Raw genomic sequence first — 25,348 nt, forward strand, 5'->3', positions numbered from 1 at the left:
TCCCCTCCACTGGAAGCTTTCCTAGTCTTTGTCCCTCTGGGCACATGGACCCTGGATCATTATGGGGTGCAGAAGATGGGAGGTGGGGCTTCTGTAATTGCTTCTCTGCTGAACATGGGCATTGGCAAGTCAATCCGTACTCCCAGCCTGTTTCCATTTTTCCCTAATGGGGCAGGGCTCCAGAGACGTGGGGTTCCAGTATACATTGGTGAAGTCATCTGCCCAAGAAAGTCAGATCAGCGTCATAGCAGCATCAGCAACTTGGTATCTGAAAAAGCATTAATAAGAACAAATTGTTCAATAATCTGAAGTTTTTAAAATTAAAAAAAAAAAAGGAGTTTGGTCAGACTTGGTCTCAACTCCTTACTGAGTTCCAAAAGCATACTTATGAGTATTTTCTGGGAAATTTTTCTCAGCTCACTCCACTGCTACCTATTCTCTTACCTAATTCCTTACACAGATGACAGTTTAGAGTATCTTTTTAATACATGTAATCTCCCTTAATTTCCACATAAGAAATACGTGTTATTAGACAGTTGACTAGAGAGCAAGAGGATGTCATATGAAGAGAGATCCGGAGGAAGACAGGAAAGTTTCAGTTCTGGCACCACAGTTCAATGACCATGAAAACTTGCATCAGTTTCAGTTTCTATGCAAAGCAGTTTTCTCATCTAAAATGTGGATAGTAATACCTTAGATGTTAGGAACATAAAAATGGAATACAATATGTATCACTATATGTCACTTACAAAAACCCAGTTTCTTCTGACTTTATAACATCACAAACAGGGTTTTGTGTGCTAAGTATTGAAGTGATTTTTTCGATGGCAGTTAACTTTTCCTCACCTGATGAACAGAGGAAACAAATCCTCATAGGTAACACAATTATAATAGGCAATTTTAGGGTATTCACAGATCACCCTTGAGTGTATACTCTATTAGCTCAGTCAAGGAATCACTTTATTGTCTTGGGAGACTGACATGTTTCTCCTCCAACCAGATGCTCAGTTTCTATAAGGCAGAGTTTTGGCGCAGTAGGGCACAGCGCTCTCCCATTCCCTCTGAATGCAATTGCTTTAGGTTATCTGATGGAAATGATAGAGAAGACACAGAAGGAGTGCCTAATGTGCGCCTGGCGTCACACTGTGACCGCCTGGAGCGTACAATGCTCACCGGGAAGCCATCAAAGCCAAACGCTAGGAAGGTGATCCTGGGGACAAAATCATTTGGGACAACTAGAGCGGTTAAGCCCGCCCAGCAGGAGGCAGGGCGAACCAAAGGGGAGGGAGGGGAGGATGGAGGTGGAAGCGGGAAGAGGAAGAGGAGGCGTCAGAGGGGGGGCGGAGGAGGAGAAGAAAGGGAGGAGCTTCAGGCGAAGGCCACGTGGTTGGTCCCGCGGGTTTGCACTTTGGGCCCATGGCTTCGGCCTCTGCTGCTCCCTCCTCTTCAAGCCAGAGGTCCGGGAACCTGCTGCGGTTCCTGAAGCTGGTGGGGCAGCTCAAGGTGAGGGGGCCCGAACCGAACCAGTTCCTCTGCTGTCAGAGAAGCGGTCGCGCCGGGAGAGAGGTCAGGCGGGGCCTCCCCAAACCAGGGTTTCGAACTCCAGTCAGTTCTGCAGCTTCAGCCTCTCTCTACCCTGCCGCCACTTGCTTCAAGAATGGAAATAACCTCTGGATGCCATGGCCTATCGGGCCTGTAGGCAGAGACAGCGAGACTCCACTAGGTGTTGCTAGGTTCAGGTAGACTGTGCGCCTTGGAGTGAACAGCCCAGCCCTGGAGGGCGCCTCTCACCCAGACCGGCTCTGGCCCAGCACATTGAGATTCCCGGATCCCGCAGCAAGGCAGGTGGCCACAGCTGCAAGCCCGTAGGTCCCACAGTTTGTCTAGGTCACTTTATTAAGGAAAAGCTGATTTACGAGAATCTTGCCAGAGTTTTGCAGTTTAATATCTTCCCATTAAAGGTGTCAGCTCCGCACCCCCACCCGCAACCTGTCATCTTCTTCCATCATAGTATATAACCGGTTCCCACCCTCCTTTTAGCCTTCTCACTGTAGCGTCGTTGGATCTGCTATGCTGGATGAGATCTAACTAATAATTCTCATGTGTTTTCCCTTTTCTTTGAGTCTTAGGTTTCTTCTATGAGTGAGATCATACCATAACCATCCAGTCTAAGGTTTGCTTTGTGTTCTCCTTTTCACATTTGTTGAAGTTCCACTTATAAGTGAGATCATCTGGTATTTGTCTTTCTCTTTTTGATTTACCTCTCTTAGCATAATACCTTCAGGTTCCATCTAGGATGAAATAAAGGAGATGACTTCATCGTTTTGGATTTTCTTTTTTTTTTTTTTATATAGCTGAGCAGTGTGTGTGTGTGTGTGTGTGTGTGTGTGTGTGTGTGTGTATCTTCTGGTCAGTGTGTTTACTTTCCTTTGGATATATCCTCAGGCAAGGAATGGTTGAATCATAGGGTAGATCCATTTCTAGTGTTCTGAGAATCCAGATGTTTTCCACAAGGGTTGGACCAAAATACAGTTCAACCAGCTGTAATAATGGATTCCTTTTTCTCTACATCGTTACCACCTCTATCTTCCTCCCTTCCTTCCTTCCTTTTTCTTTCTTTCTTTCTTTCTTTCTTCCTGTCTCCCTTTCTTTCTTTCTTTCTTTCTTTCTTTCTTTCTTTCTTTCTTTCTTTCCCAGAGCACTGCTCAGCCCTGGCTTGTGGGGGTGGGGGGTGGGGGTTGAACCTGGGACTCTGGAGCCTGGGGCACAAGAGTCTCTTTGCATCAACATTTGTTTTTACTATCCTTTCTTATATATGGCATTCTGACAGGTGTAAAGTGGTATCTCATTGTTGTCTTTATTCACATTTCTCTGACAATCAATGGCTTGGAGCACTTTTTCATGTATCTGTTGACCTTTTGTATCTTTGTTGGTGAAGATTCTGTCCATATTCTTTCCTATTATGGGTGGGGTGGTTTTGTTGTTGTTGCCTAGTTTGGTGAGTTCTCTATACATTTTGGTTATTAGCCCTTTATCACATTTGTGGCATCTAAGATGTACTTCTGCTGAGTATGCTGTTAATTATGGGTTTCTCAATCTTTACTATGTTTTGGTGTGTTCTCTCTACGATAATTTCTTCAGAGCATTTATCGTAAGTGGATGCTGAATTATTGTTGGATAGGACAGAGAGAAATCCAGAGAGGAGGGGAAGACAGAGAGGAGGCGAGAAAGATAGACACCTGCAGACCTGCTTCACCACCTGTGAAACGAACTCCCTGCAGGTGGGTAGCCGGGGGTTGGAACCGGGATCCTTAAGCAGGCCCTTTTGCTTCCTGCGGTGTGTGCTTAACCCACTGTGCCACCACCCGCCTCCCTGGATACTGAATCTCAACAAATGCTTTTCCTTTCCTTTTTTTTTTTTTTTTTTTTAGAAGTTACATGATTTTTTTATCCTCCATATTGTTGACGTAATTTTCTTTAAGCAGTTGATTTCTGTATGTTAAACCATCTTATATCCCTGGAATAAATATTGATTTTTTAAAATATAGACTTATTTATGAGAGAGAGAAGCTGGCATATGTGATGGCTGTGATTGAACTTGGTATCTCATGCTTGAGAGTCTAATATCTAATCAGCTGTGTCACCTGGACTACATTGCTTGATTTTTTTTTTTTCATAAGACTCTTCTTTTAAATATTTATTTATTTATTTATTCCCTTTGTTGCCCTTCTTTTATTGTTGTAGTTGTTGGATAGAACAGAAAGAAATGGAAAGGAGGGGAAGACAGAGAAGGGGAGAGAAAGACACCTACAGACCTGTTTCACCGCTTGTGAAGCGACCCCTGCAGGTGGGGAGCCTGGGCGATCTTAGGCTGATCGTTGCCACGTGCGCTTAACCCGCTGCGCTACTTCTGGACTCCCCTTGATTGATTTTTATGTAAGCTTTTGTATTGCTCAGTTTGAGTTGCTAGTGTAGTCTTAAGTATTTTCTGCATCTATGTTCACCAGAGAGATTGACAGATAGTTTTTCTTTTCTTGTTTTGATATCAGGACAATGTTGACCTTGTAAGAGAAGCTGGGAGGTTTGTAGTTGGTCCATTCCATTGCATTTGGAAAAAGATGTTTAGTGTTTTCTCAGTCTCCTTAAATTTACTGAGACTTATTTTTTTGTTTCAGTGTAGGATTTGTCCTTGAGAATGTTCCATGTGGGAGCCAGGTAGTGGCACACCTGATTGAGCACATGTGTTACAATGCACAAGAACCCAGGTTCCAGACCCTGCTTCCCACCTGCAGGGGGAAAGCTTTGCATGTGGTTTAGCAGGGCTGCAGGTGTCACTCTGTCTCTTTCTCTCTCTCTCTCTGTCTGTCACTTCCTTTCCTCTTGGTTTCTGGCTGTCTCTATCCAATAAATAAAATAAAGATAATAAATTATTTTTATATAACATTAAAAAAGAGAATGATCCATGCTTACTTGGAAAGGATGTTTATTCTGATACTTCTGAGTAGAATTTGTTTTGTATATACTTACTAAATCCAAGTTATCTAGTGTGTCTCCTCACTGACTACCTGTTTGGAAGATCTATCCATTGGTATAAATGGGTTATTGAAGACTTATACTATTATTACATTACTATAATTTTTAAGTTTTTATGTAGATCTGTTTAAAATATTTTTTTGACTTTTTTTTTTCTTCAATTTCATTAGAGAGTTCCACGGACTGGCTGGGTATACCAAAATGTTGAAAGTCCAGAAAGTGTGTCAGATCACATGTACCGGATGGCAATTATGGCTCTGGTAACCAAAGATGACAAACTTAATAAAGATCGGTGAGTTAATGTGAACATTGATGTTTTCTATATACATGTATTAAGATTTAAAAAAGATTTATTTATTTTCCCTTTTGTTGCCCTTGTTTTTTCATTGTTGTAGTTATTATTGTTGTTGTTATTGATGTCGTTGTTGTTACGTCAGAGAGAAATGGAGAGGAGGGGAAGACAGAGAGCGGGAAAGAAAGATAGACACCTCCAGACCTGCTTCACCGCTTGTGAAGTGACTCCCTTGCAGGTGGGGAGCAGGGACTCGAACCCGGATCCTTATGCCGGTCCTTGCACTTTGTGCTAAACTGTTTTTAAGGGTTGTACTTTACTTAATGACTGAGTTCTGTGTCAAAGTCATAGGTTAGTTGACATGTCAAGAAAATTATTTGAAGCAAGTCATACAGATTCATGATGTGAGAAGGGAAATTATGCATGTTAATTGCTTCAGTAAAGTATATTCTAGATTTTCTCTTAACAAGTAAATAGTTGGCCAGATCTCAAGAAAGTGTGGAAATGTTTAGGGTTCTAGGGCCCTGAAGGTGTGTGCTATGTTGGCATATTATGTACTTTTATGTTATCCCTTCTGTGAGTATTATCCATTTGTGTGATGATTTTCTGGAGCGGTGTGTGTTAAGCTATAACCAAGAAAAGAATGTCTTTTCTTTCCTCCAGTTAACAGGTTTTTAAAATATTCTGAGCACAGAACAACATTTCTTAGCCATATACCACAGTAAATAAGGCACAAATGAATCACACAGATCTAAAGTGGTTTCTTAAAAAGCACAAAATAAGGAATACTAGAAGGTTTACAAAGCATTCTGACAGGAGAGATGGCGCTCTTCTTGGAGGAGGCAGAACCAGAGTGGAGCTCTAACGGGCTGACTGTTAGCATGCAGGAGAAAGCACAGCCTGCAGTAAGGCTGAGATAGCCAAGTCCTAATGGTGGGAAAATAAAGGGGCATTTTGAAAATGAGAAGGAAATACATTTCATTTGCCGTTAAGGGTTGATTAGTCACTCAGGTTGGCCCCATTGTTCCAACAATGGAGAAATTGAGAGGTTTTAGCAATCAGTAAAAGATGTACAAGGTTTTGAACTGAGATGAACCAAAGAACCGTCTGAGATTTGAATTGGATGGGAGAGGAATATAGGCAGTAATAGCCTCTGAGGAATCTGGCTTATTTTTTCTTGATAAGAGGAAAGCAAAACATGCTAAACTTTGTTATTATTGTAGCAGTATCATTGTGTACTTTTTCTATACCCGTGAGGAAATGAAGAATGATAAATCTGAGCGAATTTTAAAAGTCACTTAACTAATAAACATCCTTGCTGGACTCAAACTCCGATCTTTCCAGTTCCACCCATTTCTTTATTAAGGGCCTCATGCAAACATAAAAGTAGTATGTGGGAGAAATAGTTGTTTCTGAATTTTGCATCAATAAATAAATGCTATAAACAGGTCAATTCTTGGCTTTTTGATCTTTTCAAATATCATTTGAAAAAAAGCAGCCATTATAAAAATGATACATGGGGAACAATTTCCCTAGCAGTCTCATGTTATAGTACTGAAGTATTAACTAGCAATTTTGCTTCAAAACTGTTGCCGTCAGACAGAATATAACTACTTTAGATAATAATGCATTATGGGACTGTGTGGCGGTGCAACATGTGGCAATGCTCAAGGACCCGGGTTCAAGTCCCCAGTCCCCACCTGCAGGGGGAAAGCCAGTGGTGAAGCAACGTTGCAGGTGTCTCACTGTCTCTCTCCCTCTCTATCACTCCCTTCCCTCTCAATTTCTGGCTGTCTCTATCCAATAAGTAAAGATAATTTAAAATTTTTGAAAAGAAAAGCATGCACCAAGAAAGAGAAAATATTTTATTAAAATACTCTGAGGTGAGAAATCTTTATTATATAATTTCAAGTAGTATAGAGAAGGAACTTGTAGTGAATGTAATTCTGTGTCATTTTCTATCATTTCTTGCCTGGTCAGATGTGTACGTCTAGCCCTGGTTCACGACATGGCAGAATGCATCGTTGGGGACATAGCACCAGCAGATAACATCCCCAAAGAAGAAAAACATAGGCGAGAAGAGGTGAGTGATAACTATTTGTTGCATAAAAGACTAAGAGAATAACCTGTTGCAGAAACAAATTTAAGGCTGATTGACCTGTTACAGTAGAGGAGGTCACCTCCTCAGGAAAGTGAAGGTCAAGGGTGGATATTTCTAGAATGTTAGGGACTGATCTGGAGTCTATTTTAGATCTACAAAATGGGCTTGCAGTTGGAGTTGCTTAACATTTCAGACATGATGGCTTAGGGTGGGTAGAACTGGTGAGTCAAAAGTTTCAGAGTTAATGCTTACTTTATTTTGTTTGGTTAACAGTCTTAGGTATGGATTTCCTGGAGTGAGCTGTGAATTGATTTTTTGCATTTTCTCAGCTTTAACAGAAACACAGAAATGCAAGCTTGTTTCCAGCCTTATTTAATGCTGGGATAGGAAATTATGTTGGTTATAGTTGTCATTAGTGTGTGCATATAGATAGTTTGGCTTTCAGTAGAACAGTGGAAATAGGGACCTGGTAGTGGCGCACTTAGTTGAGTTATTGTGCTCTAGGACCAGGGTTCGAGCTGCCAGCCCCCACCTGCAGAGGGGACATTTAATGAGCAGTTATGCTGTGCTCTAGGTGTCTCTCTTTCTCTCTCCCTCTCTGTCTCTCCTCCTCTCTCAGTCTCTCCTCCCCTCTCAGTTTCTCCCTTCCCAATAAAATAAAATAAAGGGAAAACAAGAGAAAAAAGAGGTGGCCAGGAGTGGTAGACTTGTCATGCAGGCACCAAAACCCAGCAAGAAAGAAAGAAAGGAAGGAAGGAAGGAAGGAAGGAAGGAAGGAAGGAAGGAAGGAAGGAAATAGCTGAAACTTGTAGGAATTTCCATACCATTTAATTTTTTTTTTAAAAAAATACATTTATATTATTGGATAGAGTCAGAGAGAAATTGAGAGAAGAGGGGGAGATAGAGAGGGAAATAAAGAGAGATAGAGACCTGTAGCCCTGCTTTGCTACACGTGAAGCTTCCTCCCTGCAGGCAGGGACCAGGGACTTGAGCCCGAGTCCCTGAGCACTGTAATGTATGCACTTAACCTGATATGCCACCACCTGGCCTGGCCTTTCTCAGTTAAAATTCTTTGGAGAGAAGTTATATAAATTACAGTTATACTCATTTTTATAATTATTGTTTGGTGAATTTTATTTCTTATGATTATTATTTATCATCAGACCACTACTTAGCTATTAGTAACTATTGGTAGTGATAAGGACCCAACAGGGACCTCTCTCTGAATATCCTTTGTGTTGCTGCTTGCTATGTGTTCTGGTCCTGATTTTTAAATTATACCTTTAGTTTAATGGTTACAAGTAAAGAAGAAAATATTTGTATTGACAAGAAAGAATGAATATTAGGAAAATATTGAATCACTGTCAATTTGGGCTCTTAAAGTCCAGGATCCAGGGTAAAAATGAAAGACATATTTGATGCAGAGGATGAAAAACAAAAAGAGTTAAATGACAACCTACTTCTTGGTGGAGCTTAAGAAACCAGAAAAAAGAGAAAACACTGGGTAAAACTCGGACTAGGTGTGGTCTATTGCAGTAAAGTCAAGAGTGAGATGAAGGAGCTTGGGAGGGCACTGGGGACTTAGCAACTGTGGTGGAGGACTTAAATTTGGGGGAGTCTCGCACAGGCATCTATCATAGTGAACTAAGAGATTGTACTCAGTGTTGTTGAGGGGATCTAGAAATCAGAAGGATCCCCCCTTTCTGTTGGTACATCACTGTTTCACTTGAAATGAATTTCAGAGGACACACATTCAGGTTTATAAATGGTTTCTAAATTCGTTCTTTATTAGTCATGCAAAGTAAAGTCAGGAAAAAAAGCTCAGGGGATAGATTCCCCAAGGGTCTCTGGACCTCCTTTATTATGACAAGAGCCCAAGTCAATGACCCAGGTAAAAAAAAAAAAAACAAAGCCAAGGACCCCACTTTGTCCAAGCCCTTCTTCTTTATGACCCTTTTTATGTAAATCACACCAGGGCCCCCTTTTCATTTACTCCTAAACTACTCCCCCTTCATATAATGCAGGGGGGGGGGTAGAGAAGAGAAAAGGGAATCTTTCACAAAGTGAGTCTCTATTCCACATGTTCAAACTCTGAAAACAAATTATGCTCTCCAGGATCCCCTGTGTCTTGCATTTTCCCTCCACAATGTGACAGTAACCATCTTGTAAGTCATTATTTCCCTAATAAAATGCTAAGAAAAGGGGGCTGGGCAGTAGCACAAGTGGGTTAAGTGCACATGGCATGAAGCGCAAGGACCAGCATAAGGATCCCGGTTCTCCACCTGCAGGGGGGGAAGAAGGGGGGTCGCTTCACAAGTGGTGTCTATGTTTCTCTCCCCTCTCTTTCTTCCCTTGCTCCCTTCACTTCTTTCTGTCCTATCCAGCAACAACAACAACAATAATCTTAGCAACAACAACAATGAACAACAAGGGTGACAAAGGGGGAAAAGTAGTCTCCAGGAGCAGTGGATTCGTGGGGCTGGCACTGAGCCCCAGCAATAACCCTGAAGGCAAAAAATTAAAAAAAAAAACCTTTAAAAATGATAAGAAAAACAAAGAGAAACCAACTCTCTTAAGATACTGAGCTACAGAAAGGAGCTATGATCAGTTGATACATAGAGGGAAGGAAGGGGGGGTGCTTTTCAATTATATAGCCCATTTCAGGCTGTGTGATCGTTTTATTCAAGGGCAAAACTGGACAGTGTTGAGGTAAAATCACATACTGAAATTACAGGGTAATCAAAGACCATAAAGTGGCATAAAGAAAAAAAGAATAAACTGTCTGCTTGTAGGTACACTGAGAATTTGAAGTTTCTCCCATAGAGGAACAAGTTAGAGTTTTCTGAACTAAACGAATCAATAGGAAGGACTTCTAACTGTTCCTACCATCCTTTCAAAAGCTGAGCCCTGGCTAATGATGTTTCATGAAAGGGTATAAAGAGGACTCAAATAATCAGAAAGAGTGCCTCTGTCTTCCTGGGCACTACCATTTGGCAAAGATGGAATTCTTTTCCAGCCTCATTAAGCCTGGTCGCTGCCCACTTGTGCTTCACAGAAGAATAAAATGTCACACTCAGAAGGGACAAGGGGAACATCATAAAGAACAAGTTCTTGGACAAGAAACCAAAGACTTGGAAAGCACTCATATTCCATTACCTCTTCTGCTGCTGGTTAGGCTTTGGGAACAGAGGTGAGCAATTCTTTATGCAGATGGTGTGTATGAACAAGATTTAGATCTCTGCTATGGATTCAGAAAATTAAATGAAGCTTTCTTGGTTTCCTGTAGAACACACATAATGAGAACCAGGAAACATCATTTGCCCAGAGGCTATCTGACCGCATATAAAGGCTTTTAGCTGAAGTAGGAGGGAAGAAAACTACTTGGTAAACCTAGAAGGCCAACTGTTTTGGAGAAGATTAGGTATTAAGATGAAAGGGAAAATAAGGGAATAGAAGAAAAATATGTAAACAGCCAAAAACAATACTTTGTCATCCAGTTCCCTTCCTAAACAGAATACAATTAACTTTATATTATAACCCAAGCTGGCAAATGATGCTTGGGAGGTATCATCAAGAACTAGTGGGATGGAACTGGAAGCTATAATTGAGCATTTGCACATTATTTTCTTTTGTAAATGGAAACATTAAATTGGCAGGTGGAGTCATTTGTATATGAGGCGAGGATTAAAGCTGCTAAGGAACTGAGAGATTAAAAGGAAAATAATCAAACTTTATCATGGGCAGAGAGACATAGCAAGATGTTAACTCCTTAATCATCACAACAGACTTTTCCCATAAATACCATTATTGACACCGTTTTCAAGATGAAAAAACAGAAGGATAGAGGATCTAGTCATTTTCTCAGGATCCCCAAACTAGCAGCTGAGGCACTGCCTTTTAAACCCTCATCAGAATCCAGTTTACAGTTAACAACCGTGCTGTTGCACTTCACCGTTGATGTGTGTATGATGAATAATACTTGTGGGCTTTCTGTCATGGAGCTGACAGAAGACATTTGCTGCTAGCTTTCTTTACCTTAGAACTTTAGGCAAGGCTTCTGACATGCTTTGCTAACAGGGAGAAGGTAGGGAAATTGTCACTCTGCATCTTTGTGAGAACAAGATGAAACTCAGTATAGAAGTAAGAGTGGCATACCTTATTCTTAGCAATGACAAGTCTGGATTTTCGGGTAGTTGGTTTCAGAGGGCTTATATAGGAAGATAGGCATGATTCTGTGGAATAGGTAGCCAAATAGGAATTTAACTGCCTGAGAGGGCTCAAAATGCAATTCTGATTGTATAATAACAAATTACATATAATAACAAATTATATCAGGGAATTTATGTCTAGAAAATTGTTGCACCATTTTGTGAAGAGTGCAAACAACATTGTCTGTTATTTGTTTGCTGCAATTTTAGAGGGTGTGTGTTGGTATGCTTCTAATTCTGCTTTTAAAAACCCCTTCTGTTTCATTTGGTTTAATCCCCCCTGCATTCTATTTACATAACCTCTGTTAACAAGCACCACCCTCCCTCCAGGGCATTGGTGGTTAAGTGGTAGAATTCTTGCCTGCTCCGCCCCCTCTCCTTGTCACACCCTGATTTTCACCAGTCACTTTTCTCTCCACCCTCTCTACATCACATCCTGTTTACACCCTACTTGGAAAGTATATAAGAACAACATTGTTCGTTTTAGTTAGTTGGTAGTTGTGTTAGTTTTAGTCTAGCTTGGTATAGATTGCGCTGCGTCCTGCATGAATAAAGAGATACTGCGTACAGCTCAACCATGAGTCCCTGGTCGTCTGTTACCTGCCTGTGAAGCCAGCCCATCGAAAACAACATATGGCACCTACAACATGGGACCGGACCTGCACAACTCCCAGATAAGTGAAGACTTTGCCTACCTATGCACTATGGTCTTCTCTTCTACTTATGAAGAGGTTTGCCAAAGCCTCTACTGTTTCATCATGAGACAGTTACTCTGTCTCTGGAACATTTTGCTCTGGGCCACACTTTGTTTCCCTGACCGGGAACTTTGGTTTCTTGTGACCCTAATCATAGAGCTTGGGAGATGCACAGAGATTTCTCCTTGGACTTTCTGGATTCCCTCGCCCATGTTTCCAGAGGAGAAGGACTGCATTTTGCTCCCGGCCATAATTTGGTTCTTTATGACCGTCGTAGAGCTTGGGATATGCATGGGGATTTCCCCTGGGACTTTCTGGAATTCTTCTCCCACTGAGAAGGACTACTCTAGTTTGAGGAGCATTCTCCAGTACCCTGGCAGTCCCCAAGAGTGGAGACACGTGGTTAGTTCTACTCTCCTGATTGGATTCTTTCTTCGATGGGAAGACACTTTTAAAAATGGGTGCCTGAAGCAATCCAGCAGGAACAGTCAGAAGCACCCTAAATGGAATTTCGAGGAGCTTTTTGGACTAGGACGCCCTCCGGGGACTCTTGATGCTACATGGTGAGATCTGTTTCATAAGAGAGTGATTTGAATGACTGAATTTTTGTTTGACATTGACTTAAAAAAAAAATGCTGGACACAGCCATGATTTCTAGAGATATCCAGAAACAATCCAAAAAATTGTTTTTTCCCTCCTTTGATTTCTTTTTTATGTCTTGGCATAAATCTGAAACGTTTAATCCTGGAATGGTATGAGTTATGGGTGGGGCAGATAGTGCAATGATTATGTTAATTATTCTCATGCCTGAGGCTTCTACCGTGGTTCTTCTGTTTACCTTTCCACATTTTATTGAGTTTAAACTGTTTAAACAACCTCAAAATCATACTAGAAAGGAAATTATAATGGAGTTATCAATTATAGTAAACTTCTAATCTGCTACAAGTTTTGTTTGACAAGTAAGTGAATTTCAGCTGTCAAGTCTTCACATGAAAAAGCATCTACTCAAATGGAATTCCTGGAAATCCATTTGGATCCTGTTCTCTGACATCGCCCACAAGATGGAATGACTACAACACACCCCCGGAAGCCAATGATGTGACCTGGCACGACCTGAAGAAACAGATTCACAGACTCCAAAGCTCACTCTCTAAAGAAAAGCAGAATTCTGGTGGCTGACATTCCCCATCGAGACAGACATGCAGCATTTCATCCCTTGGCATTTTCTTCCATGGTCATCTACTTTGAACTGACACCTCCATCAGACTTACTGGTACACGCTGCTGTGTTTCTCAAAGACTAACTTCAGCCAATTGCCTTGAGACTTTATAGACCATGTCCCCTCACCTGCAGGCTCTGTTCCCAGAGACAGAAAACTCTACCTCCTTATTAGGTTATGTCCACAGAGGTAGGAAACACCCTTTGAGGCAAGAGATGCCCCCAGAGGCATGAAGTACTCCCAGAGGCAAGAAATGCCCTTTCTCCTGCTAGGCCTTGCCCTTTGAGGCAAGAAACGTTCCCCTTGGCATCACACTGGTTATTGCTGCTCTCCTGTTTTGTTCCTCCATGTCATATGCCAATTCTTTTGAAAACGCTTGTACGATATAGGTTTCTGTTCACCCCACAATTCTGATACTATGGCCATTAGTTAAAAAGAAAGGGGGAATTGTTGGTATGCTTCTAATTCTGCTTTTAAAAACCCCTTCTGTTTCATTTGGTTTAATCCCCCCTGCATTCTATTTACATAACACTGTATTCTATTTACATAACCTCTGTTAACAAGCACTACCCTCCAGGGCATTGGTGGTTCAGTGGTAGAATTCTTGCTTGCTCCTCTCCTTGTCACACCCTGATTTTCACCAGTCACTTTTCTCTCCACCCTCTCTACATCACATCCTGTTTACACCCTACTTGGAAAGTATATAAGAACAACATTGTTCGTTTTAGTTAGTTGGTAGTTGTGTTAGTTTTAGTCTAGCTTGGTATAGATTGCGCTGCGTCCTGCATGAATAAAGAGATACTGCGTACAGCTCAACCATGAGTCCCTGGTCGTCTGTTACCCGCCCGTGAAGCCAGCCCGTCGGAAACAACAGGTGTGGTGATTCTCATCAACAGGAAACACATAAATTAGTCAATAATAAGATGCTACATCCAGAAGCCAATTCAGTATTAGGTTGTATTTATAGAGAAACAGTATCAAACAACAACAGAAAGAAATACAGTATCTTGCATGATGGAGGCATAATTCCATTCTGCTCCATCTTGGTCAGATTACATTTGTCAACCACTACATTCAGTGATGAGTATATGTCACTTTAAATGGAATAAAATAATCTCTTGTCAAAGCAGGACTTTCATGCTTGTATTCTAAAATTTTAGATTTTGATAAGCATGCTATTCAGGTTTTTTTTTCCCCCTCCCTCCTACAGGAAAAAAAAAAGCATTGGGAAGACTTGTGTTTCTGCAATGGTGTCAAGAAAAGTGATATATTTATTAAGATGTCTTTAGTTTTTGAAAGTACATGTTGGGAGGAGGGGCATGGCATACCCGGTTGAGCACACCTGAGTTCAACCTCCAGGTCCCTATCTGCAGGGGGAGAAGTTCATGAGTGGTGAAGCAGGGCCATATGTCTCTCTTCTTATTCTTGTTGTTGTTGTTATTCTCCTCCTCCTCCTCTTCCTCCTTCCATTCTTCTTGTTTTGTTGCCATCATCTCTCAAGTTCTGTCTCTATTCAGTAAATAAATAGAAAACACACATGTATATGCAACATTTCCTCAGCAGCACAGCTTTAATATTTCTTTTCTACTTGTGAATCTATAAGCTTATAAAAATCAATCATCTAATTTCCTTTTTGCTAATAACAACTACCCATTTTATAGTAAAGTATGCATTAAAAGCATATTATCAGTGTTGCCCAGTACAGATCATTTTCTTCTGCTGTTCCTTTATAGTTGTGTACAAGTCTAAGCCCGTTGTTTGGCTTTTGTAGATGAGTTGTTACCTTAGATTAATGTGAACATGTTTAAAATGCTAATTTGGTATTTTAGGAAGCAATGAAGCAGCTAACCCAGCTTCTACCAGAGGATCTCAGAAAGGAGCTTTATGAACTTTGGGATGTAAGTATACATACTAGGTTGTTTTTTATTTACTACAACTGAAATTATATTGGTTATTAATGTTTGATTTTTCTCTATTAATGAGGGGAGGCAAACTGGAGCATCACTGTGGTATGTGCAATACTGGGGATTGAACTCAGGGACCACATGCACACCAATTCAGTGCCTTACCCACTGTACCACCTCTGGGATCATTGATTTAGATGACCATAACTATACATCTCTTTGTATTTAGTGTATATTTTTCATGCCCCAGCTACTGAAGGAATTTCTTGGAATAAACAGAAATTTCTCTTCCCCTCTATTTCTTTTGTCATCACAATACCTATATCTTGCCTTGCCATCTCTGAATTTCCCAGTACATTGTTTTCACTCCCTGCTGACTGGTCCCATCTCTTTGAAAAGAACTTGGGCTTGACGGTGGGTACACTTCACTCAGAGTCCTTTGTCCATTGAAACCTTGAAGGCTGAATTAACATGGATAGGTCAAAATTACGTGCTCCCCTGATAACAGGAGAGGGACTTTCATTGCAGCTGATGGCAAGGACTGAGGGGACCGGCTGTCTCAAGGAAAAGGGCAAAGAAAGCCATCGTGAAGCTTCCCTCCCTGCAAGTGGGAACCAGGAGCTTGAACTTGGGTCCTTGCACACTGTAGTGTGAGCACATCAGCAGGTGTGCATATACCATGTCTGCAAAGAGCAGGGACTGAGAGCTGAGGAGACCTGGATTTGCATCTCAACTCCAGTGGCTATGCCTTTGCTGCATTATTTATCTCTAGTCATCAACTTGTTTCTCCTCTAACAAATGGGAATAGGATAGCTCTACATGCCCCACATCACAATTTAGGGAATTTATAAAACTCAAGAGAGAGTCATTTTATTATCTATTAAGCAGGAAAAACTCTCATAAAGTTTTAAACCTTTTTTAAATCCTTTTTTTCAGCCATCAGTTACTAGCTAAATGAAGCTTACAAAATTTAATTTACAATGATATCTTCCAAATAAAAACACAGCAATCATTTAGAATTTAGATTTGGGGGGGGGGATGAAAAAAATCTTGAAATGACTTGATAACTCTCAAACAGTTAACACACTTGTGGTCTTTACAATTCTTTGATTAAATTAAGCTTGATAAAGAAAATATCAGAAAATGACCACTAGAAGCAGTGGATTCATTGTGCAGGCACCAAGCCCCAGTGATTCCACTAGCTGCAATAATCAAAATAAAAAGAAAAAAAAGAAAATCTTAGGGAAGATACACAATGGCTACTTTGGAATATGATAGCTCTCCAACCAACAATTTTAATAAAAAAGATAACAGTAGTTCAAATTTCTTTACTGGTAATACTTTGAGATGTCCTTGTAGATGTGCAGGGAAATTTTTTTTTGGTGAACTTTTCACTTAGTTTTCATCTTTACAAAGGAGCAAAAAGATGAGAGTAAGAGAGAAGATCTTATCCATAACCAGCAACACATTGTCCGACAGAATCATAGAAATTTATTCATAGAAAATATTGTGCATGGCTCTTAAACTATAACCACTAATTCACACAACCTCTGGAAATAGAGTAGCTATTTTAGATGAGCAGTGACTTTTTTTTCTTTTTTTGCCTCCAGGGTTATCACTTGGGCTCAGTGCCTGCACTACGAATCCACTGCTCCTATAGCCATTTTTCCGATTTTTTTTTTCTGGATAGGACAGAGAGAAAGACACCTGCAGACCTGCTTAACCACTTGTGAAGTGACACCCCTGCAGGTGGGGAGCAAGGGGCTCAAGCCAAGGATCCTTGGGCGAGTCCTGGCGCTTGGTACTATGTGTGCATCACTGCCTGGCCCCTGGTGAGTAGCGATTCTTTAGAGGTACAGACTGAGCATACTATTTAAGTCTCTCTTGAATGGAGAGTGTGTATATTTGTTCAGAGTGCATGTATATTTAAAATTTCCCAAAAATCTTTAAAATGGGGAAATGCATTTCTCTACCAAACATTATTTGTGAAGAGAGTCTGGGATGTTAGAATTATCCTTATTAGTTTGACCATTTCTCCCCATCATGTGTCTATTAAAATCTATTTCGGGGCCAGGCGGTAGCACAGTGGGTTAAGCGCACATGGCGCCAAGCGCAAGGACCAGTGTAAGGATCCCAGTTCAAGCCCTGGGTTACCCACTTGTAGGGTGGATCGCTTCACAAGTAGTGAAGTAGGTCTGCAGGTGTCTGTCTTTCTATCCCCTTCTCTGTCTTCCCCTCCTCTCTCTATTTGTCTCTGTCCTATCAAGCAACAATGACAGCAATAACAACAATAATAATAACAACAACGATAAACAACAAGGGCAACAAAAGAAAAAAAAATGACCTCCAGGAGCAGTGCATTTGTAGTGTAGGCACCAAGTCCCAGCAATAACCCTGGAAGCAAAAAGACAAAACAACCCTGCTATTTCAAGAACTAGGTTATTACTCTTTTTCTATACATACTGTATATCTTCACAGAATCTTCTCTTTCTCATATCTGTTAAATTAGTGATGCCACCTGAAGTCTTTAACTCAAGTACCTTTGATCTTTATTTGGAGATTGCATTTTGATAGATATCATTACGATAAAATGAGGTCACTGGCCTGAACTCTAATCAGTCTTTTTCTAAAAAGGGAAATTTGAACATAGAGATACACTAATGAAGAGAAGACCTTTATAGACACGAAGGCGGTCATTTTTAAGGCTTAGAGTAGATCCATTATAACCTCAAGAGAAACCAACTCTGCTCTTACCTTAACTTCCAACTTCTAGCCTCCAGATTCATGAGACAACAGTTTGCTATTATTTTATTTAAGTCACCCAGTTTGTGGGAATTAATTGTTTTTACGGCAACCCTAGCAAACCAATTTTGTCTTTAATACATTTGGTGTTATGTACTGATTATATTACTATATTCTTAAGTATTTTTAAATTGGCTTTTATATCCTGTCCGTCTCTTTGTTGTGTCCATTAGAATATCTGTCTCCCACTTCTCTTTTTATTTCTGTCTCTATCCAATAAATAAGATATTAATTTTAAAAAAGAAACAGCTTTGTTAATATTATACCCTTGTCTTATAAGACTATGTGGTAATCAAATTGATATGTTTAAGACATTTAGAATCTTTCTGAATACAAAGAAAGCTATTTTTTCTTTGTCTGTACTCCATATATTTTGATTTAGGTTTTAAGAAATTGTGGTCATTCTGTACCCATAGAATTTACTATTAGTTACATAGAAAATGCTAGTTGATTGATTTCTGAAGTGTTAATCATAGCTATTCATCACTATAAATAGCTATTAGCCCAGAGGGTCACATCTATTTAAAGCAATTAAACATCCTTGATTATAATTTATTTTTCACTGTAGAAGTATGAAATCAGATTGCAGCAAACCATGAGAAAACATTTTCATCACTTTTCCTGAAAGAATCACAGAAAGATAATCAACACACAAAAGGGAAGATGCAAAAGATAAACTTGGCAGATACCAGCACCTAGGATCAAGCTTTCCCCAAGGGAAACATTTTCTACACCTTCCCCAGCATGCTTTTCTCCCCTTTGCTCTTCCATTATTATCAGGAGCTACAACTTAAATCTTGATCTCCTTATCATTTTGTTATGCTACACAGAACTGTAGTCTGAGGCATTTCAGTTATTTTTCCCCTTAAGTCCCACCTTAAATTTCCAGAGTCCAAGAAGTTCCTCAGGGACTGAAATCACTGCTCATGGCTTCCAGCTCTACTGAACCTTAGGACTTCCAGCACTTCTACATTGACCACCTAGATACGTCTCGTCTCTGTCTCTCACCCACATCAGCTGTCCATCCCTTTCTTCTAGTGCCTTCTTGGCCACTTTCCCCTCATCATTATAGCAAACAGTTAGCTATTCCTCCATCACTGAGCAAATAAGAGTTTTACTGTGGAAGCATTTTGTAAATAAAATAGTCATTCCTTATCCTTAGTTTGATATTCTGTGGTCTAGTTCCCTGTGACCAATCACAGTCAAAATACATTGTATCCAAAAAGGTATTTAGAGAGACCACACTCAAGGGGGGTCAGGTGGTAGTACACTCAGCAGAGCAGATATGTTGCAATACACAAGGACCCAGGTTCAAGCTCCTGGTCCCCACCTATAGGAGAAAGTTTCACAAATGGTGAAGCAGGTCTGCAGGTGCCTATCTTTCTCCCTTTTTATCACCCTCTACCCTCTCAAGTTCTCTCTGTCCTATCAAATAAAAAATAGAAAGCAAAAAAAAAAAAGGCCATCAGTGTTGGCTGTGGCACACCTCGTTGAATGCACATGTTTTAATACACAAGGACCCAGATTAAAGTCCCCTGTTCCCACCTGCAGTGAGGAAGCTTCTCAAGCAGTAAAGCAGTGTTGCAGGCATCTTTCTCTCCATCTCTCTCTCTTTTTTTTTTTCTTTTGTTGCACTTGTTTATGCTTTTGTTATTATTGTTGTTGTTAGGACAGAGAGAAATCGAGAGGGGAGGAGAAGACAGAGGGGGAGAGAAAGATAGACACCTGCAGACCCGCTTCACTGTCTGTGAGGTGACCCCCCGCAGGTGGGGAGTCAGGGTCTCTAACCGGGATCCTTATGCCAGTCCTGCTGGTCCTTGTGCTTGCACTTGGCGCTATGTGTGCTTAACCTACTACACCAGCACCCAGCCCTCTCTTTCTCCATTTCTATCTCCCCCTTTTCTCTTGACTTCTGTCTTTATACAATAAATGAGAGAGAGAGAGAGAGAAAGAGAGAGAATGACCACATTGACTCTAGCATAATGTCATGATCATTCTATTTTATTATTGGCTAATCTCTGAGTGAGCCATACTTAATATAGGTAGTTATATGTAGAAAAATAGTATGTATAGGGTTCAAAAACAGTGTATGTTGGTTATAATAGTACAGTGTTTGTTAGGTAAAATCTGTGGCTTTTAGGCACCCACTGTGGGTCTTGGGACTTATCCACTGTGGATAAAGGAGACCTGTTATACTTTCATATACCCAATTCTGTAGTAGACATTTTCAAATGCCACATTTTCCTAACTTCTATTATGACCCTCTAGTAAGGCATTCTCTGTCTTCCCTGACTATTTCCTGGTAGCTCACCATAGTATGGCTCAGTACCACAACATTGTCCTCTTGCTTAGGTCACAGACTATGCTGTAAGTCTATCCAATAAGCCCTACTATGCCCACGTGACCCCATGACACTTTGTCTACATAGGAGGTTTGAAGTGCTTTCATCGCTTTAAGCTATGACATCACTCCCTCCCGATGTTTTTGGCCATTCTGCAAGTCCATTCTGGTGTTTCTCTTTCTTCTGCAGATCTCTTCAGGACCTTGCCTCCCTCTTTTCCTACACCTATCTCTCACCCCCCACCCCCCTTGCTTCTTTTCTTTCTTTTAAAATATTTTTAAATTATCTTTATTCATTTATTGGATAGAGACAGCCAGAAATTGAGAGGAAAGGGAAAGAGAGAGAGAGAGAGAGAGAGGGAGAGAGAGAGTCACCTGCAGCACTGCTTTACGAAGCTTTCCTCCACAGCTGGGGACGGCGGAGGGTGGGGGGGAGCTTGAACCCGGGTCCTTGCTCATTGTAACATGTATTCGACCAGGTACACTATCACCTGTGTTCTTTCTTTTCTTTAGATACTCCTTCAGGGCTTTTGGTAAGCACATGCTGATTATTCAGGTAAACTTCTGAAGAATCTTCCTCTGAGGTTCCAAATGCAAATCCAACAGCCTAAGACAGTTTCTACAAAAACCTTCACTCAATAGGTCACGGCCATATGCATTATCTCCAGCCATTTTTACTATTTAAAAATCCTTTGTACCCCTATTATCTTACAATCTTGTTCATCATTAAAAAATCCTTTTCATTGAAAAATAAATGGAAACCACACAACAATTTATAGTAGCTACTATTCTGTGTTTAGGCATGGAACTTTGCCATTCATTGCAAAAACCCTTTCTTTTGGAACTATGGTGGCTATCACTGGGAAGTTGGGGGCTCAGAACTTTGGTGGTGGGAGTAGTGTTTAGGTATAGCCTGTAATTTTTTATTTTATTTATTATTTTTATTTATTTATTCCCTTTTGTTACCCTTGTTTTATTGTTGTTATTGATGTCATCATTGTTGGATAGGACAGAGAGAAATAGAGAGAGGAGGGGAAGACAGAGAGGGGGAGAGAAAGATAGCCACCTGCAGACCTGCTTCACCGCCTGTGAAGCAACACCCCTACAGGTGGGGAGCCGGTACTCAAACCAGGATTGTTAGGCTGGTCCTTGCACTTTGTGCCATCTGAGCTTAACACATTGTGCTACTGCCCAACTCCCGGTATAGCCTGTAATTTTACTTGACATGTAAATACTTTGTTGTAAGTTTGATCCTTTTTGGAACATTTAAAATCACTTTTTTCCATGAATTATTTGCAAAGATAGTATTTTCCTCCTTATTTTTTGTCATGTGGCAAATTTGTGTGGGATCCAGCCTCTGCCTATTCTGTGCTTATTCTGATGTGCAGTTAATTTTCTTGGATGCTTGGAAGGAGATTCAATCTCGATAGCTTTGTTCACCTTAATCAGAGAGCTACTAATTTTTTTAAATGTAGTGTTAAAAATAAATAATGGCTTGCTTTCAGAGACTTCAGACCCATCAATATGTGCTGCTCCCATCTATTATCTCCCAGACTGATGCTTTTCACACATAGGTGGTTTGACTTCACTTTTGAAATCCTAGTAATGCTATGTTCATCAACTTTATACTAAATTTTATCCATAAGGTTTGCGTCTTTCTAGCTTTTGCTGTCATTTCTTTTAAAAATCAATCTCATTTGCTTCCTCTTTATTGCCCAAGTCAGAAACTAGAAAGTCATTTTCAACTCTCCCTTCCACTCACTTTCACATATTCTGTATGTTCACTGTATCCTTAGCATTTCTCAAGTCTTCCTACTTGTATCTCCCCATTGACATGAACAGAATATTCTCAAAACTTCTCTGCAGGCTGGGTGGTGGCACACCTGGTTGAATACACATGTCACAATGTGCAAGGACCCCAGTCCTCACCTGCAGGGGAAAACTTCATGAGTGGTGAAACAGGTCTGTAGGTGTCTCTCTTTCTCTCTTCTATCTCCCCCACACCCTCTCAACTTCTCTCTGTCTCTATCAAATAATAAAGAAACAAAAAAACCCTCTACAAGTGCCACAAATTCTCAGAATCTGATTTCTCTGCTTCTGTTCTAGCCACCCCCCCACGTACACATACATTAAAGTTTGAATAATCTTCTGAAATATAAATCCAATTAAGAACTTGTTTGCTTGAAACTTTTTGTTGATTTAGATAAGATGAAACTTCTTTTCATAAACAAGACCTTTCAGAAGATGGCTTTTCTCCAGATTTAACTTCTTCTCTCTCCATAATAATAATAATAATTTCTTCCCTAATATTCTGCAATCCTGTTACCAGGGACCATATAGCCTACTTGCAGTTAAGTTCCCTAAAGATGTTCTGCCACTTTTTCACCTCTAGAGTTTGGTCTGCTGTGTTCTTCTTCTGTCTTTCTTTCTTGTAGAAAGTGAAAATGAGGCATGCTTACAATATTATTTTTTGAAGGAGGGAAAGCACAGCAATTCATTAATTTTTTTTAAAGAAATGTTTAAGTTCATCACATTGTTAGAAAATGTGTTGCTTTTTTTTTAATGCCCTTGAAACCTTTTATTTATTTATTTATTTATTTCACAGAAAACTCCTGAATTGCAGTGCTTGGAGTATTCTGGGGTTTTTTGTTGTTGTTGTTGCTTAATAATTAACTTGAATCTATTAAATATAAATATGTGACAACATTTGTGAATAGACACTTAAACAAAATAGTTATTTTATGTGCCTTTGAAATAAAACAAAATGTATTGGCTTAATATTTTAATGATTCCTCTGCACAGTTTTGAGTTTGCTCAAAATCCAAATAGTTTCCTCTGTAAGAATAAAGCATCTAATAAAAACTGAAAATCTTTCAGTGCGTCACATCATGTCACCCTAGCATGACAGGTTCATTATGTGAAAACATCTAGGTGGAATCACAATTACTTTACTGCAAAACCAAGTGAGCTCAAAGTGGTCTGAATAGAAGAAGAATTCTGTGAAGCACTGATTAAGACTTGCGGTTGTATGGTATGTGCTGCACTCTAGACATCATGTAGTTTCTTGTTTTAGGTCTGCACTGAGGAGGGTGGGACCAGGGGGAAGAGAAAAGGTAGGAGAGCTGCCCCTGTTCCACTCTGATTTCGTGTGTGTGTGTGTGTGTTTTATGCACATGCATGAAGAATTAACAGGTTCTGACTCTCCTATCCTACAGGGATTCAGCTAAATCCTCCCTATTTGGCCTAGAGAAACAAAGCAAAGGAACTGACAAAATCAGACAAAAACCCCTAATCTCTGGCTGCAGACCTCAGATTACCTAGGGAAGGAGTGAGCCACCCCTAAGGGAGCAAAAAGGCCTGTGGTAGAGGGAACTTGGCACTTATATGGTAGGGGAGATATGGTAACACATGTTTTAAAGAAGTGTGAAATAAAACTTCTCCCAGCACAGGGCCAGGCACTGACTTAGGTGAGATCTGGGTTCAGTGAAGCAAGGTTGCTTGAAGTGTCTTTCTCCCTCTCTTTCCCCGTCTCAATTTCTCTCGTCCTGTGAAATAAAAAACTGAAAAGAGAAAAGCAAGATATATTTATACCCTTAACATATATAGAGAGTTCTGTAAAACAGTGTTACCTCAGTAAAAAAATTGATTAATTAAAATAAAAACTAAATCTTCCCTATTAAGAGAAAGATTATCAATGTAAAGTAGTAACTAAAAATAAATGAGACAGATAGAAATTCACTTAAAAGATAAAGTCGAACATTCAATGAAGAGGAAAATAATTTGAGAAATGTAAGATGAAATACTAGCCTTCAGTTAAAAATACCTAAACTGCTCAGGTAGATTAATGAATAATGACCTCAAAGTGAGGGAAAGATATTAAGCAGAAAAGAGCTTGAAGTATAAAGATGGAACAAAGGAGGCTTCCATCAGGGGAAATGCATGGAATTGTGGGCACAACCTTCCTTATTCCACTTCAACAGAATGCTGGTGTCAACCTGAGAAATTATGGCTGTCAGCCTGAGAAATCATGGATGATCTATCTCAAAAGGGTTTGTAAACAGTGGAGAGAAATGGCCAATACGAAATGTGCTTTTAGTTTTAACAAATTGCAGGTGTCAGAATCACAGTTCCCCTGGTGTACACTATCATGCAACCTATATCATGCTGTTTGCATTGTCTTCTTTCCTTAGGAGTATGAGACCCAATCTAGCGCAGAAGCCAGATTTGTGAAGCAGCTGGACCAATGTGAGATGATTCTTCAGGCATCAGAATATGAAAATCTTGAGAACAAACCGGGGAGGCTGCAGGACTTCTATGATTCTACTGCAGGTATTCAATGCTTCTCTGCCTCCACCTCTTCCTTCCCCTTCTCTTCCTCTTCCTCCTCCTCCTCCTTCTTATTGGATTGAGATGGAGAGAAAATAGAGAGGGTAAGGGGAGTTAGAGAGACAGGAAGAGAGATACCTGCATCACTGCTTCACTATTCATGAAGCTTCTCCCCAGGAGTTGGGGGCTGGGAGACTTCAACCTGGGCTTTTGTACATTGTAACGTGTGCTCTACCATGAGGTGTGCCACTGCCAGGCCCCACTCAACAGCCCTCGATTTTGGTTTAGCTTAGTCCCAGCATAGCAACTAATAATATGTTAGTGAAACCCACTGCTGTTTCCTTTTTTTGCACCTTTCATATGAAACATCTAATCAAATGGTGCAATTTCTGGGGAGGAGAGATCCGGTGCCCAAGAGCATTGTTACCATGGAGTGTGAGCCGGATTCAGTCTCCCTCTTCTACCAACCTTCTGTGTCCCCCTGGGCAAGTCTGTTGACCACTCCTATCTGTGTCCTCTTAATAATTACACCGTTAAGCAACCAGGAAATCTCTTCATTATTCCCTCAGTAAAGCACATAGTTCTAAAATATGGGAGATCATTCGGTGAGAAAAAGCCTACTGTAGTAACTAGGGAGAATTGTAGTCCTGTCATCTACTTTTATGAGCCTTCATGAAGAAAAAGTATGAATGAAAAAAAATTATAGTCATCATTTTACATTTGTTCCGCATTCTTGGGCTGGGAAGATAGGTCAGCGTTAGAGTGCGAAACATGCATGCCTGGGGTAGGAACATACAAATAATGAAGGAAAGGAGGAGTATAAACGTCTGGTTTGGCATCTAAAGCACCAGTGGTTGGGACTAGGCCAGTTGATTCTCAGTAACAGTTACAGGTAGGGATGAATTCCAGACTGTGCCTGCAAGGTAGG

At 40.4% G+C, this 25,348-nt stretch overlaps 1 protein-coding gene across 2 annotated transcripts in view; it reads left to right on the forward strand.

Annotated features, from left to right (window-relative positions):
• The first annotated feature begins 1,360 nt into the window (after positions 1–1,360).
• The window catches only part of HDDC2 (HD domain containing 2), a 605,961-nt gene continuing 581,973 nt past the window's right edge, over positions 1,361–25,348 (forward strand). For both annotated transcript variants that reach the window (XR_009549597.1, XM_007528349.3), the window contains exons 1-5: positions 1,361–1,503; positions 4,704–4,825; positions 6,806–6,908; positions 14,878–14,946; positions 24,285–24,423. Coding sequence is in view for 1 of the 2 variants with exons in the window: in XM_007528349.3 (XP_007528411.1) it covers positions 1,417–1,503; positions 4,704–4,825; positions 6,806–6,908; positions 14,878–14,946; positions 24,285–24,423 (520 nt within the window). In the remaining variant the exon portion in view is untranslated. The remainder of the gene's footprint in view (positions 1,504–4,703; positions 4,826–6,805; positions 6,909–14,877; positions 14,947–24,284; positions 24,424–25,348) is intronic.

Source organism: Erinaceus europaeus, chromosome 4 (assembly GCF_950295315.1).
Source record: "Erinaceus europaeus chromosome 4, mEriEur2.1, whole genome shotgun sequence".
In the NCBI taxonomy this organism is placed as follows: domain Eukaryota; kingdom Metazoa; phylum Chordata; class Mammalia; order Eulipotyphla; family Erinaceidae; genus Erinaceus; species Erinaceus europaeus.